The 14,389-nt window shown below is 48.8% G+C and overlaps 1 protein-coding gene across 3 annotated transcripts in view; it reads left to right on the top strand.

The window, feature by feature from the left end:
- LOC104299678 (ubiquitin-conjugating enzyme E2 E2) overlaps positions 1–14,389 on the top strand; it is a 229,209-nt gene that overhangs the window by 193,106 nt on the left and 21,714 nt on the right. For all 3 annotated transcript variants that reach the window (XM_054161243.1, XM_054161241.1, XM_054161242.1), the window contains one exon: positions 1,168–1,315. In XM_054161243.1, coding sequence (XP_054017218.1) covers positions 1,168–1,315 — 148 coding nt within the window. The remainder of the gene's footprint in view (positions 1–1,167; positions 1,316–14,389) is intronic.

The raw sequence follows: 14,389 nt of genomic DNA on the forward strand, positions 1-14,389 counted from the left end.
TAATCCCAAAGGGCAGAATTTCTCAGTGTTAGAGAATGATCCTTAACATCAAAGTGAACTGGGGGGAAACCAAAGAAAGGAAAATGCAAAGTGTTGATGAAAACAACTCTGCAGATTCAACTGGAACTGAAAATGTGGGAACAAAGGCATTTTGTTGCAGCAGCCTTTCTCAAAGATATTTTACTTTACATTTGCCACAAGTTAGTGGTGTGATGCCTCCTCATTTTTGTCCAGCTTAATCTAGTGGGGAATAGAATAGAATAGAATAGAATAGAATAGAATAGAATAGAATAGAATAGAATAGACCAGACCAGGTTGGAAGAGACCTTCGAGATCATCGAGTCCAACCTATCATCCAACACCATCTAATCAACTTAACCATGGCACCAGGTACCCCATCCAGTCTCTTCCTAAACACCTCCAGTGATGGTGACTCCACCACCTCCCTGGGCAGCACATCCCAATGGGCAATCACTCTCTCTGTGAAGAACTTCTTCCTCACCTCCAGCCTAAACCTCCCCTGGCACAGCTTGAGACTGTGTCCTCTTGTTCTGGTGCTGGTTGCCAGGGACAAGACACCAGCCCCAAATGAAGAGATGAAGACAACAGAAGAATCTTTCTTCATCTGCCTCACTTCAAACTACAAAGTAGTTGTGGGCCTGAGTTACAAACATTGTCCAGAACAGGGGCTGGAGCAGCATTTTGCCATCGGACTGGGCTGGCCGGGGAGGTGGTGGGGTCAACATCCCTGGAAGCCCTTAAGAAACGCCTGGGTGAGGCACTTGGTGCCATGGCCTAGTTGATTACATAGGACTAGGTGATCGGTTGGACTTGATGATCTGGGAGGTCTCTTCCAACCTGGCTGATTCTGTGATTCTGGTATTTTTTGGCCCCATCTGAAAATAATGAGGTTGATGAGATCAAGGCAAGAGGCAGCTTTGGGAAACGCGTCCCCTTCTCACCTTGCCCAGACCAGGCTGGTTCACAGGTGGAAGAGGCAGACTTGGGTTTCGTCCCTTCTTTGCCCAGTCTTTAACTGACAGTAGCAGAAGAGTGTCCTTTCAACCAGGACAGCCAAATGTTAGTTCAGGTAAGCTTTTCATTGCTTAACAGTGGTGCAGTTCCTGGCTTGAACGCTGTTGTGCTTAGGTTTGCTGTCTTTTCTAGGTGACATTTCGGACAAGAATCTACCACTGTAATATTAACAGCCAAGGCGTCATCTGCCTGGACATTTTAAAAGACAACTGGAGTCCAGCATTAACCATTTCTAAAGTCCTCCTCTCCATCTGCTCCCTCCTCACAGACTGCAACCCGGGTAAGACAAATTGACTTTCACATTCCCGTTCATTCACAGCTCCTATGTGGTCAGCTAGGAGGGGCCAGGTGTGGCTTCCTGTGCAATAACAGATATCTTTTGAGATATTTTACTGCTTAATATTTCTGGCAGTGGTATGTTCAGACACTGCTGTCACTTGTTTACAAAGTGCATTCACAGGTTGTTATTCAGTTGTGGGTGAAGACAGTTTGAGCACAACTCTGAGCGTTTCTGATCCAGCAATGCAGGCTGGGAACAGAGGTGCTGTGATCTGTGGTGTCCCACAAGGGGCTTTCTCTACCAGGTTAGCCAGGCACTCATGGCTTGATCCTCTGTCCAGTATCTTCCCAGATGCTGTGACTATAGTTCAAGCAGCTCTTGGCTTGGAGAGGACCAGGAGGCCTCTCTCCTCTCATGCCCAGTTCACAGTCTGGAGCTTTCCCTTGGTTTGGAGAGAGCTAAGAGCCTCTCTCCTCTTGGGACCAGTTCATGGTCTGCAGCTTTTCCTTTGCTTGGAGAAGGCTAAGGGCCTCTCTCTCTCGTGTGCTCTGTTGCTGGGCTGTAGCCTTTCTGTGGCTCTTCTGGGATTCAGTTCTCTTGCAGCTTTTCCCCTTTCTGCCTTGGTCCAGGTGCAAGACCCAGGTGTGGTTTGCCTGCTAGGGCAAACTCTTCAGCTGCAACTCCAGCAGCATGTGGCTCGTGTTGCTGTCTGGGTGAGAACAAGGCCAATTGCCTGACATCTTGGCTGGTTTGAATACAGTCCCAAGACAATGAATGCCCTTTGGTAACAGAGAAACCTGATAGCTGAACCTATAGAATGGGGAATATCCAAGCATGGCCAGGGACACACACAGTTCACAGCTGTGTTACAAGAACATGAGACAGCAGTGTGCCCAGATGGCCAAGAAGGCAAATGGCATCCTGGCCTGGATCAGGAATAGTGTGGCCAGCAGGAGCAGGGAGGTCATTGTGCCCTGTGCTCAGCACTGGTTAGGCCACACCTTGAGTCCTGTGTCCAGTTCTGGGCCCCTCAATTTAGGAAAGATGTTGAGTTCCTGGAAGGTGTCCAGAGAAGGGCAACAAAGCTGGGGAGGGGTCTGGAGCACAGCCCTGGGAGGAGAGGCTGAGGGAGCTGGGGTTGCTTAGCCTGCAGAAAAGAAGGCTCAGAGGATACCATACTGCTCTCTACAACTACCTGAAAGGAGCTTGTAGCCAGGTGGGGGTTGGTCTCTTCTCCCAGGCAACCAGCAAGAGAACAAGAGGACACAGTCTCAAGCTGCACCAGGGAAGGTTTAGGCTGGATGTTAGGAAGAAGTTCTTCATAGAAAGAGTGATTGGCCATTGGAATGTGCTGCCCAGGGAGGTGGTGGAGTCACCATCACTGGAGGTGTTTAGGAAGAGACTGGATGGGGTGCTTGGTGCCATTGTGTAGTTGATTAGATGGAGTTGGGTGATAGGTTGGACTTGATGATCTCAAAGGTCTTTTCCAACCTGGTTAATTCTATTCTCTTCTATTCTGTTCTATGCTATGCTATGCTATGCTATGCTATGCTATGCTATGCTATGCTATGCTATGCTATTCCATTACACCTGCTACACATTTGCCTGGACCACCTTGACCCAAGGAGGTGTCGCAGGTGCTTAAGCCATTGTCTGGCTTAGGGCATGTTTTGGGGTTTGACCCTCAGGACATACTGATGCCTGCTTTAAAAAAACTACACAAACATAATTTGTAAAGCCATTTGTTGAAATTGAGACATAGTCTAGAAAGAAAGCAGAATTTCAGGAGCTCAAGTACATTCTTAGTGCCTGACAATCAAAACCTTCTAATTCAGAAAGTTTAATCAGTGGAAAATACCTTGCAGGAGTCACTGACTTGGATATTGCAAGCAGGATATTAGCAGCAAGAAATATTAATGAGTTAATAAATATTGAGAAGGAAAGCTTTCATTGAAATGTGCTGATAATATGGCCCCTGAAAAGAATATGAACAGTACTGCCAGTGATAGATGTCTAACACAGACCCTACAAATAATGAAAATTAATTTAAATGAGGTTTATTTAATATCCTGGACAGCCACTATGAGTATTCAAAGCAAGCTGTCATTCTTATTAACTGCCTCTTCTACTTAACCTCTTCCCTCAGCTCCTTCAGATTTGTTCTCTGCCACTGACCACTGGATCTTCACTGGATCAAGTGGATCTCATTTCCACTTTCTCTTCCCCTGTTTCCTTATGAATGGCTCTGGCTGGGGCCTTGGGAAAATGCAGACTATGTTAATATGTTAATGAATCACTGAAGAAAAATCATCTATTTCTAAACTGTGAGGCTTCTTGCTGTCATTTTTGCTGTACACTTGATATTTTCTTCTTTTACTTGCCATCTAATTTTTAAGCTTTTTCATCTACTTTTTAAACCTTTGTGTTTCCTCATTTAAAACTTCCCCCCCCCCCCCCCCCCCCCCCCAAGCAAAGGGCTAAAAACTGCTTTGCAAAAGGCAAAAACCTGAGATGATTATGGAATCAGGGGCTGGGTCAAAAGCTTTAGATGAAGGCTGTGTTATTTCAGCCCTCAAAATAAGGCAGGAGTGGACCAAAATTACATTGACTGGTTTCATTTTTGTGTAGATTTGTTAATGGATAGGGCCTTAAAATCACAGTATAATAGTGTGAAAATCCACAACATTCCTTCCAGCTAAGAGCTGGAGCAGTGGAGCAGCCCTGTGTTAGCATTTCAGACACATGTTGGATGCTCTCTGCTTGTGTCTCTGAGAGATTGACTTCTGCTGGTCTCCACCCCAAAAGAGGCAGAGATGTCTGTGGGAAGTGAGGCAGATTGGTGACACAAGTGTAAAGAAAAGCAAATGAATATTTGCTCATGTGTCTTAGACAGCAGGTAAGGAGCTAGGAACACTGCAAAGTAGTGTTGGGGCTGAGAAACTGCACTTGAACACTTGCTCACTCGTGGTCACAGAATCAGAGAATTAACCAGGTTGGAAAAGACCTTTGAGATCATCAAATGCAACCTATCACCCAACACCATCTAACCAACTAACCCACCACATCAAGTGCCTCAGCCAGTCTGGTTTTAAACACTTTCATGGACAATGACTCCACCACCTCCCTGGGCAGCACATTCCAATGGCCAATCTCTCTTTCTGGGAAGAATTTCTTCCTAACATCAGCCTAGACCTCCCCTGGTGCAGCTTGAGACTGTGTCCTCTTGTTCTGTCACTTGGAAGAGACCAACCCCCACCTGGCTACAACCTCCCTTCAGGTAGTTGTAGACGGCAATAAGATCTCCCCTGAGCCTCCTCTTCTCCAGGCTAAGCAACCCCAGCTCCCTCAGCCTCTCCTCACAGGGCTGTGCTCCAGACCCCTCCCCAGCCTTGTTGCCCTTCTCTGGACACGTTCAAGAGTCTCAATGTCCTTCTTAAATTGAGGGGCCCAGAACTGGACACAGGACTCAAGGTGTGGCCTAAGCAGTGCTGAGTACAGGGCAGAATGACCTCCCTCTCCTGCTGGCCACACTGTTCCTGTAGCACTGCATGGGGTTGTTCTGGCCAAAGTGTTGAACCTGGCACTTAGACTTGTTAAACCTCATGCCCTTGGACTCTGCCTATCTGTCCAGCCTGGTCACCTCATTTTGGAGTGACATGGTGAACCCGAAAGCTGGCCACATTCCAGCAGCAGTTCTAAATCTAGACATTTACTACTTCTGCCTGCTCAGGTTTTTTCCTCCCTCAAGCTTCTGCAGATGCTGTGAAGCAGCTGTTTCAGATGGCTGTGTGAGAGGAGCCCTGTAAGGAGTTACTCATGAAATATTACTGTGTGCAACAGGTTATAGTAAAAGCAGAAGTTTATTCTTCTCTTCAGTTTCTTTCAGCTGGTAGCTGTAAGCACTACCATTACCATAGTAAATAAAGGATTTTAGGCCATTTTATTGTCAATTGTTTGGGGGTTTTATTTATTTATTATTATGTTACTGCTTCCTGTGAACATTTTCCTATCGTTTTTTGAGGAAGGAAGACAGTTTGTTAATTTGCATTGTGAATTCCCCTCTCCTGATTCTCCCCCTCTGCTCCACTCTGGTGAGCCCACACCTGGAGCACTGTGTCCAGTTCTGGGGCCTCTGTTACAAGAAGGATCAGGAGGTGCTGGAAGGTGTCCAGAGAAGGGCCATGAGGATGAGCAGAGGGCTGGAGCTGCTCTGCTATGGAGACAGACTGAGGGAGTTGGGGCTGTTCAGTCTGGAGAAGAGAAGGCTCTGAGGAGACCTAATTGTGGCCTTCCAGGATCTGAAGGGGGCTTCAAGAAAGCTGGGGAGGGACTTTTGAGGGTGTCAGGGAGTGATAGGACTGGGGGGAATGGAGCAAAACTTGAAGTGGGTAGATTCAGATTGGATGTTAGGAAGAAGTTCTTCCCCATGAGGGTGGTGAGAGCCTGGCACAGGTTGCCCAGGGAGGTGGTGGAAGCCTCATCCCTGGAGGTGTTTGCAGCCAGGCTGGATGTGGCTGTGAGCAACCTGCTGTAGTGTGAGGTGTCCCTGGCCATGGCAGGGGGGTTGGAACTGGCTGATCCTTGAGGTCCCTTCCAGCCCTGACATTTCTGTGATTCTTTGATGGCTGGTAGCTGTGACCTGCTGAGTCACTTTCACCTTTGAGATTGCCTTTTTCATTTTTAGATACTTCTTATATTAAAAGTTGAGCTTTGAATGTTAGTGATGGCCACAGAAAGCTTGCAGGACACAAGTTCCTAGTTTTCAGCATGTTGCTTAATGTGCTACAGCCTTTTTTATTGGGACTGCCTATCCCATTATTTTTTATAACCTTTTTTCTGTAACAAATGATTGTTTCCTTGCCATCCAGATTGAACATGATGAATAGATAACTGGATACATCTCTGCTCTGTATCATGAGATGCCTAGCTCTGACATGTATCACACATATAAATGTCTATCTAGAGATAGAGAAACATCCATAGATGTATTCTCCTGTCTGGCAGCTGGCAGCAGCTTTCCAGTCCCCCAGTCCTGTCTTCATCTAACTTGTCTGCCCCTTTCTAAAGGCAGAATCCTAACAGGGCTCTCAATTTGATAAGCCACTTTGAACTCTTTTGTTCCCCATTCATCAGCCAGAAGCAAATCAGGTCAAATGGAAAGCCAACACTGAATCTCCCACAAACATAAACACTTGGGATGGGTGAGGTTTCCACCCCAGCCCCTCTGAAGGGAAAAATCAAGTATCGGTTACCCCCTACCCTTGCATTTATGCAAATCTTCATTAGGACAACAAATAGCAGTAAGAATGGCAGCTAATTAACCCTCAGTCATACACAGTGATTAAATGGAGCTGGAGCACAGCTGCAGTTTCCTTGGCAAGCGCTGCTATTCTTCTCCAGCAGGCTGAGCAAATGAAAGGAGGTATTTGCTCCTGCCGCTCCTGTCACTCACGCAGTGATCTACAGAGGCCACGGAGAGAGTCTCTTTCCTCCCCGGTTACACATCACCACCCTTTGTTCCCTATCGCTCCAGGCAGGAGCCACTTTGTCCTTCTTAACCCCCCAGTGCAATCCTCTAAGCTGCCTCGGCCCCGGTGATATTTGTCTGTGTTTTGCCAGGCAGTAGCAGCCAGGAACCTGTGGCAATGAAAGGAGTGAATTTTGTAACAGCTGCCTGACTTCGGGTTTCATGGGGGGAGGGGGCAGTCCGGTTGGTGTGTCAGTGACCAAGTGTGAAAGAGCCAGCAGGAATGGTGTCAGTGGGATGGGAGATGGGATGGGATAGGCTAGCATGCCGTCCAGGAATTCACATTCTGCTTTGAAGTGGTGGTGCTAGGTTAAGCCCATCCAAGGGGAGGTGGCTGACAAAACCCTAGCCTCAGGTGGACAAGGAAACCTGACCCAGGTGGGCAGAGAGAGCTGGCCCTGCCCAGGCTGAGGGGTCCCCAGGCCAAAGGCTATTCCACTCCCACTTTCTGTCTATGAACCTGTTTAAGGGGGAGCCATTTCCTGCCTAGCTCTCTTCTGCCCCGTGGCTCTCTGACACCCTGCTGCTGCTGTTCCCCATGTGGTCAGGCCAGTTCCATGTTGTTCCAGACACCTAAGGCAACTGCATCTAGAGAGAATCCATCTTACATCCAGGGAATCTTTTGCCAGCGGAGTCTGATTTTTGTATATATTTTTATTTACCCTTTTTCCTTATACCTTTGTAACCTCCCTTTTACTCAGATGCCTTTTATATTTTGTCAAACTTACCTTTCTATTTCCAAATCAATTCAAGACTCTTCTTCTGTAGTTTTCTCTCTCTCTTCTCCTCCTGCCTAATCAGATTTCACTACTAGAAAAAGGGGAGAGGGGAGGCAACCTAAATCTGTTTCAAAGGGCTTTTGGGCCATGGGAAAAGCTTAAACCATACCAGGTGGTACTCTGGGGCACTGCACATATTTCCTTCTACAAAGCAGGGCCCCAATCCTGTAAATATTGTGACATGTGCATGAGCAGCACTACAAAACCTGATAGATACTTTCATCTGCATGAAACTGAGCATGTCAGTAAGTGCTCATGGGCTCAGGGCCTCATGGCTGAAAACACTTCACAGGCTCACAGGCTGTTAGGGGTTGGAAGGGACCTTCAGAGATCATCCAGTCCAACCCCTGCCAGAGCAGGACCAGAGAATCCAGTGCAGGTCCCACAGGAACACATCCAGATGGGGCTGGAAAGGCTCCAGAGAAGGAGGCTCCACAACCTCTCTGGGCAGCCTCTTCCAGTGCTCTGGGACCCTCACAGTGGACAAGTTCCTCCTCATGTTGAGGTGGAACCTCCTGTGCTGGAGTTTCTATCCATTGCCCCTTGTCCTATCCCAGGGTGCAGCTGAGCAGAGCCTGTCCCCTCCCTCCTGACCCCCAGCCCTCAGATATTGATAGACATGTATTAAATCCCCTCTCAGTCTTCTATTCTCCAGACTAAGCACCCCCAGGGCTCTCAGCCTCTCCTCAGCAGGCAGTGCTGCAGTCCCTTCAGCATCCTGGTAGCCCTCCCTTGGACTCTCTCCAGCAGATCCCTGTCCCTCCTGAACTGGGGAGCCCAGAACTGGATGCAGTATTCCATGTGAGGTCTCATTGGGGCAGAGCAGCAGGCGAGGAGAACCTCCCTGGATCTGCTGGACACACTCCTCTGAATGCAGCCCAGGATCCCATGGGCCGCCTTGGCCCCCAGGGCACAATCCTTCCTTCCAGTGGTCCTGCCAGGGCTTGCCTACATGGGTAGGCAGTTATTCCTGAGCAACTCCACATGTAGCCACTGCCCTCTTTGGAAAGTCACCAAAACCTGTCTTGTTTGGAGTAGAACTCAACTGTGTCTTCAAGTGGAGCCCAGGGAGTATGAATTCCCACCCAGCCCCAATCCAGAGGAAGGAGGTGGTTTATTTTTACTGTGTTCCAAGTGCAAAACCTAATCAATTCTTTTTAGATGTAGAGAGCTGGCAATGCTAACCTGGATTAAAATGCTTGCTGTTCTCAGCTGGCCATTGCCACCCCAGCCCTGCCAAAGGTTTTTTAGCCCCAGGAAAAGTCTCATTTGCAAATTCTTCTAAGAAAATACATGTTAAAAGTGACAAGCCTCCACTGCAAGGTTTTGATTTGTGTGGCCTCCTTCACATGTTCAAAGTCTGGGACTGGTTGGCTTGATTATCCCTGATACCTGAATAATTCAGTCTAACAGCAAACCATGTCTGCTTAATAACACATGGCTAGGCCTTGATTAGAATGTCAAAATCAAGCCTGCTACATCTTCATCACACCAGCCTTTGCCCTTTTGGTGCCACCCTCTACCTCTAGCTCCTTACCATTGTTTCCACACCCAGCTTCCACAGTCAGTGGGGATTTTATCCCTCTAATTGATATTCCCCAACCAAATGCTTCAGCACCACTTCCAGAGCTCTTCACTGTGTCAGGCTGTGCCTGGCTACCATCTCCTGTGATGAGGAGTGCAGGTGGTGCAGGGAATCCATGGTGGTGCAGACAGAGGGTAGGGGAAGCAACCTGAGACAAGGAGCAGCCACAGCATTGCTTCCCCATATATGTGCCTGGTTAAGCTTAACACTTGGGTGGCAGCTGTAACCAAAGTAACTCTATGGGGCTCTACAGAGCTTCACTTGCTTTGCTCCTTAGAAACCTCGTCCTGGTTGGCCTGAGCCAACTCACAGGAGTTTTATGCCCACCTGTATTTAAGCAACTGTCATCCTGTAGCTTCAGTGACCAGTTTCCTGTTTTCCATTCCTGAGGTATTAATGAAGAACCATCCTCCTTCCTCCTGGTCTTCCTTTACTGCACAGTGTGTCTATCAGCCCCCTTCTGTAAGAGACCATTTCCATTCCTCTGCTCGTACTTGCAGCCCTGTCATGTCCCTGCATCACACTGCAGTCATCCTTTCTGAAGGTGCCTGACGTCTGTGGAGTTCATCATGGCACAGAATCACAGAATCACAGAGTTATTGAGGCTGGAAAAGACCTCTGAGATCATCAGGTCCAGCCTATGACTTAACACCATGACATCAGCTGAGCCATGCCACCAAGTGCCACATCCAATCTTCTCTTAAAGACCTCCAGTGATGGCAACTCCTCCACCTCCCTGGGCAGTCCATCCCAGTGCACGAGGCACAGCTGGACAGACTCAGCCACTCATCATCTCTGTCACCTGAGTGGCAATCTTCATTGCTCTCCCTTGGGTGCTCCTACCTCACTGGCAGCCCTGCCGAAGGTTCTTTCTTTCTTAGCCCTGTCATTTTCACTGCTGGTGAGCTCTCTACCCAATGTAATGGAGAACCAAAAAGGAAAGGGGAAAAGGGAAAGGAGAAGAGAGGAGAAGGAGTATGGAAAAGCAAAAGAAAGAAGATGCTTTGGCTTAGAAGGGGCACTAACCCTTGGCACTTCCACCATGTCCCTGGGCAACCTGTGCCAGTCTCTCACCACCCTCATGGGGAACAACTTCTTCCTAACATCCAATCTAAATCTACCCACTTCTAATTTTGCTCCATTGCCCCCAGTCCTATCATTCCCTGACACCCTCAAAAGTCCCTCCCCAGCTTTCTTGGAGCCCCTTTCAGATACTAGAAGGCCACAAGAAAGTCTCCTGGGAGCCTTCTCCAGACTGAACAGCCCCAACTCCCTCAGTCTGTCTCCATAGCAGAGCAGCTCCAGCCCTCTGCTCATCCTCACAGCTCTTCTCTGGACACCTTCCAGCACCTCCAGATCCTTTTTGTAACAGAGGCTCCAGAACTGGATTCAGTACTCCAGGTGGGGTCTCACCAGGGACTTGATGGCTCCTGCCACACTCCTTTCTCCTGGCTCTGCTCAGGGCTGATCATCACACAGATGCAGTGACCTCCAAAGCTGCCACAGCCACTTACAAAGCACGTGTCACCGTGGTCGGCTCTACAGGACTCGCTCTGTTTGTTCAGCTGACAAGCTCCAGCCATAGCAGGGTGCATTCTCAGGCACTAGTAGATCTCCACTGCACCAGGGGGAAGGGGGGAAAAAAAAGAGAGAGAGAAGAAAAAGAAAGAAGAAAGATCTTTTTCAGAATTACTGAGCTTTGAAAGAGCTTAGCCTGTCAAAAAATGGCAATATAAACCAAAGGCTGCTGATAAATCTAAGGCAGCTTAATAAAGGAAAATGTATCCTAGCTGTAAAAATAAAATCTGTTCCATGATGGAGCATTTGGCTCCCAGTGAGGCTTTGGCTGGCTCCTGGTCACAGCTCTGCTGCTTGGCTGCCACGTTCGAGCTCTAAAATAGCTTCCCAGCCCTGCAGAATGGAAAACAGGTCCATGCCCCTCAGCACTCAGCAGCCTGCTTGTATCCTGTTTCCCTCTGTTCTCCTATCCATCTCCATGTAGCAGGAAGCCTGGATGGTGTTTCTCCTCCTCTGGTGCTTCTCCAGGGCAGAGGCTGCTTTGTGTCGCTGCTGGATCGCAATGTTTCAGACTCCCCAGTTACCATTCTGTCTCCCAGCTGTGAAGTGGATTTAGAAACCCTGCATGACAGCAAGCTCAAGGGATGAGCCACTGCGAATTTGCCTCATTCCTGTATTTTTTTCCCTCAAACCTATAATCTGCACATTTGTTACTATCAGAAACTTTGCTTCAGATTCCAGTGGGTGATTTTTTCCCCTCCCTATTTAGCATCTTAACAGCTTTGTGCAGCCTCTCAAAGGGAATCCAGTCTTCCCTGTGCCCAGATGTATTCTGTGCTGGGGTTTAATGAGATTTTATTTCCTTTGCAACACTTTTGTCAGGACATTTTCCTGGTTTGAGGCAGGACAGATCCTCTCTTGCCCCTGAGAGGGGCAGAAGAATGACACTCACCCAAATGGATTGGGAAGTGATGGAAAGTTTAAATGGAAAAGCAGTAAGTGTTGTACAGAAGCTACAAAGCATAGTGGCAAAGAACCCCAAAGCATACAGAGTCCCTTGCAGCACACCCAAAGGCTCTCCAACACTTCCCTTCTCCCCACCTGAGGGTACACCCAAAACCCCCAGGGCTCTTTCTTCCCCCCACTGCTAGGCTGGTCTCAGGCTGGCCAGGGCTGAGACTGCCCCTCCCCCCTTCTCCTCCTGGCATTAGGCCTAGGCAGCCCTAGGAGGCCTTGAGATACTCCCCCAGCACTACCTGATAGGGAGCATCTCCCATGGGAGCAGAGAGGGAAGACAGAGGAAGAGAAAGACTGCAGATGGGTTTATAGGGTGCAGGGTTTATGGGTGTGAAAGAGGCTGCTTCCTGTGTCCACCTTGCTGGGTTGGGCACTCAGGACACCAGAGGTGTAGCTTGTGTGGCAGCAACAGCAGGCACCCAGACCACAGGCCACAGACATGCAGAAGACAGCAAAGTCACAAATACTCCTTCTGTGATGATCTCTAATGGGGGCTGGACTGGATGATCTCCAGAGGTCCCTTCCAACGCTGTGATCCAGCAGGTACCTGAGCAGGCTTGCTAAAGCTGGGGACTGTTCTGGGCAATGACTGAAATGCTTACAAGCTGGCACAGGAATATTGCATTTGTCCACCTTTCTGAGGCTGGCTAACCCTTGCTATTTTGATTCTTCCCAGACACCCACAGGCTGCCAGGCACAACATCACATTGCAGTGCTATCAGACACACAGCAAAATCATCTCCCCTTGCCATATATCCTATTTGTAAGCAACAGTGTAAACAGTTAAATTGCTCTGCTGTCTAAGATTATTTCTGTTCTTCAGCTTGGAGCTCTTTCTCCCTTTGCTTCAGAGGTTGTACACTGTGCTCTCCCAGGACAGGGGCAGGTTTCTGGGCTGTTCCAGCACACTGCAAAATGCTTTCTTTGTATCTGGAGCAGGAAAATATGCCCTGTCACTCAAGCATGGCAGCAAGTATCACAGTGTCACAGTACCACAGTGCCTTAGAGGTTGGAAGGGAGCTCCAGAGATCATCAGGTCCAACCCCCTGCCAGAGCAGGGTCACCCAGGGCAGTCTGCACAGGAATGCAGCCAGGTGGGTTTGGAAAGTCTCCAGAGAAGGAGACTCCACAACCTCTCTGGGCAGCCTGCTCCAGGGCTCTGTCACCCTCACTGTAAAGAAGTTTCTCCTCATGTTGAGATGAAACCTTCTCTGTTCCAGCTTGTCCCTGGTGTTCCTTGGCTTGTTACTGTGCACCACCAGAAAGAGCTTGGCCCCCTCCCCTTGACCCCCACCCCTCAGATATTGATAGACATTGATCAGATCCCTCTCAGCCTTCTCCTCTGCAGGCTAAACAGCCCCAGGGCTCTCAGTCTGTGTTCACAGGGGAGATGCTCAAGTCCCCTAAGCATCCTCATGGCTCTCCCTTGGACTCTCTCCAGCAGGTCTCTGTCTCTCTGGAACTGGGGAGCCCAAAACTGGACACAGCATTGCAGCTGTGGTCTCAGCAGGGCAGAGTAGGGGGGAGAAGAACCTCCCTAGCCCTGCTGGCCACACTTTTCCTGCTGCACCCCAGGATCCCACTGGCTCTCTTGGCCACAAGGGCACATTGCTGTCCCATGCAGAACTTGCTGCCCACCAGCACTCCATAGACCTGCTTTCCAGCAGGGCAGCCCTTGACCTGTATTGGTGCCTGTAGTTATTCCTCCCCAGGTGAGGACCCTGCACTTGTCCTTACTGAATTTTAAGAGAGGTAGTAAACAAGAGTTAGAGCAGCAAGAAATCAATTCATATAGTAACTTGTTTTGGTTTGTTCTAAGCTGCAGCATAACCTTTCAGTTCCTTTTTAAAATTGTGCCTTGGGTTGTTTCCAAATGAAGTGAGCTCATTCTGGAGGCTTCTGCTGAGCAAATGCACAATGCAGTCTGTGGTTCCTCTGCTGACTTGGTGCTGCTGGATTGGGAGCAGAGTGGATGAGTGTTTTAAATAAAGGTCATCATCATAATTTGTCCTAAAACAGCACAGAAGGAAAATTCAGTGTGGAATTCAGTGAGTGCAGAGCAGTGACATCAGGGATGGAATTGCCTCAGGAAAAGCCTGTCACCATAAACCCATCACCATCAGCTTTATCCACATGAGCAGAACCATCAGTTGCAGCAAAGCTCTTCTTGCTAGACACTTTCTATTCATCTGTAAGTACTGTGTGTTCCCCTCCCAGCTCTGCAGTCCCCACTGCATGCTTGTTGGAGTAACAGCAATTTGGACTGATTGTGCCATGCATCATAGACCCATAGAATGGTCCGGGCTGGAGGGGACCTCCAAAGCTCATCCAGTCTGACTTCCCTGCAGTCAGCAGGGACATCCCCAACTAGATCAGGCTGCCCAGGGACTCATACAGCCTCACCTTGAATATCTCCAGGGAAGGAGCCTCAACCACCTCCCTGGGCAACCTGTTCCAGTGCTCCACCACCCTCACAGTCAAGAACTTGTTCCTAACATCCAATCTAAATCTGCTCTGCTCTAGTTTGAAGCCATTGCCCCTTGTCCTGTCCCTGCAGGCCTTTGCAAACAGTCTCTCTCCAGCCTTCCTGTAGCCCCCTTCAGGTACTGGCAGGCTGCTATTAGGTCTCCCCAGAGCCTCCTCTTCTC

The sequence above is a fragment of the Dryobates pubescens genome, chromosome 4, assembly GCF_014839835.1.
Source record: "Dryobates pubescens isolate bDryPub1 chromosome 4, bDryPub1.pri, whole genome shotgun sequence".
Taxonomy (NCBI): Eukaryota; Metazoa; Chordata; class Aves; order Piciformes; family Picidae; genus Dryobates; species Dryobates pubescens.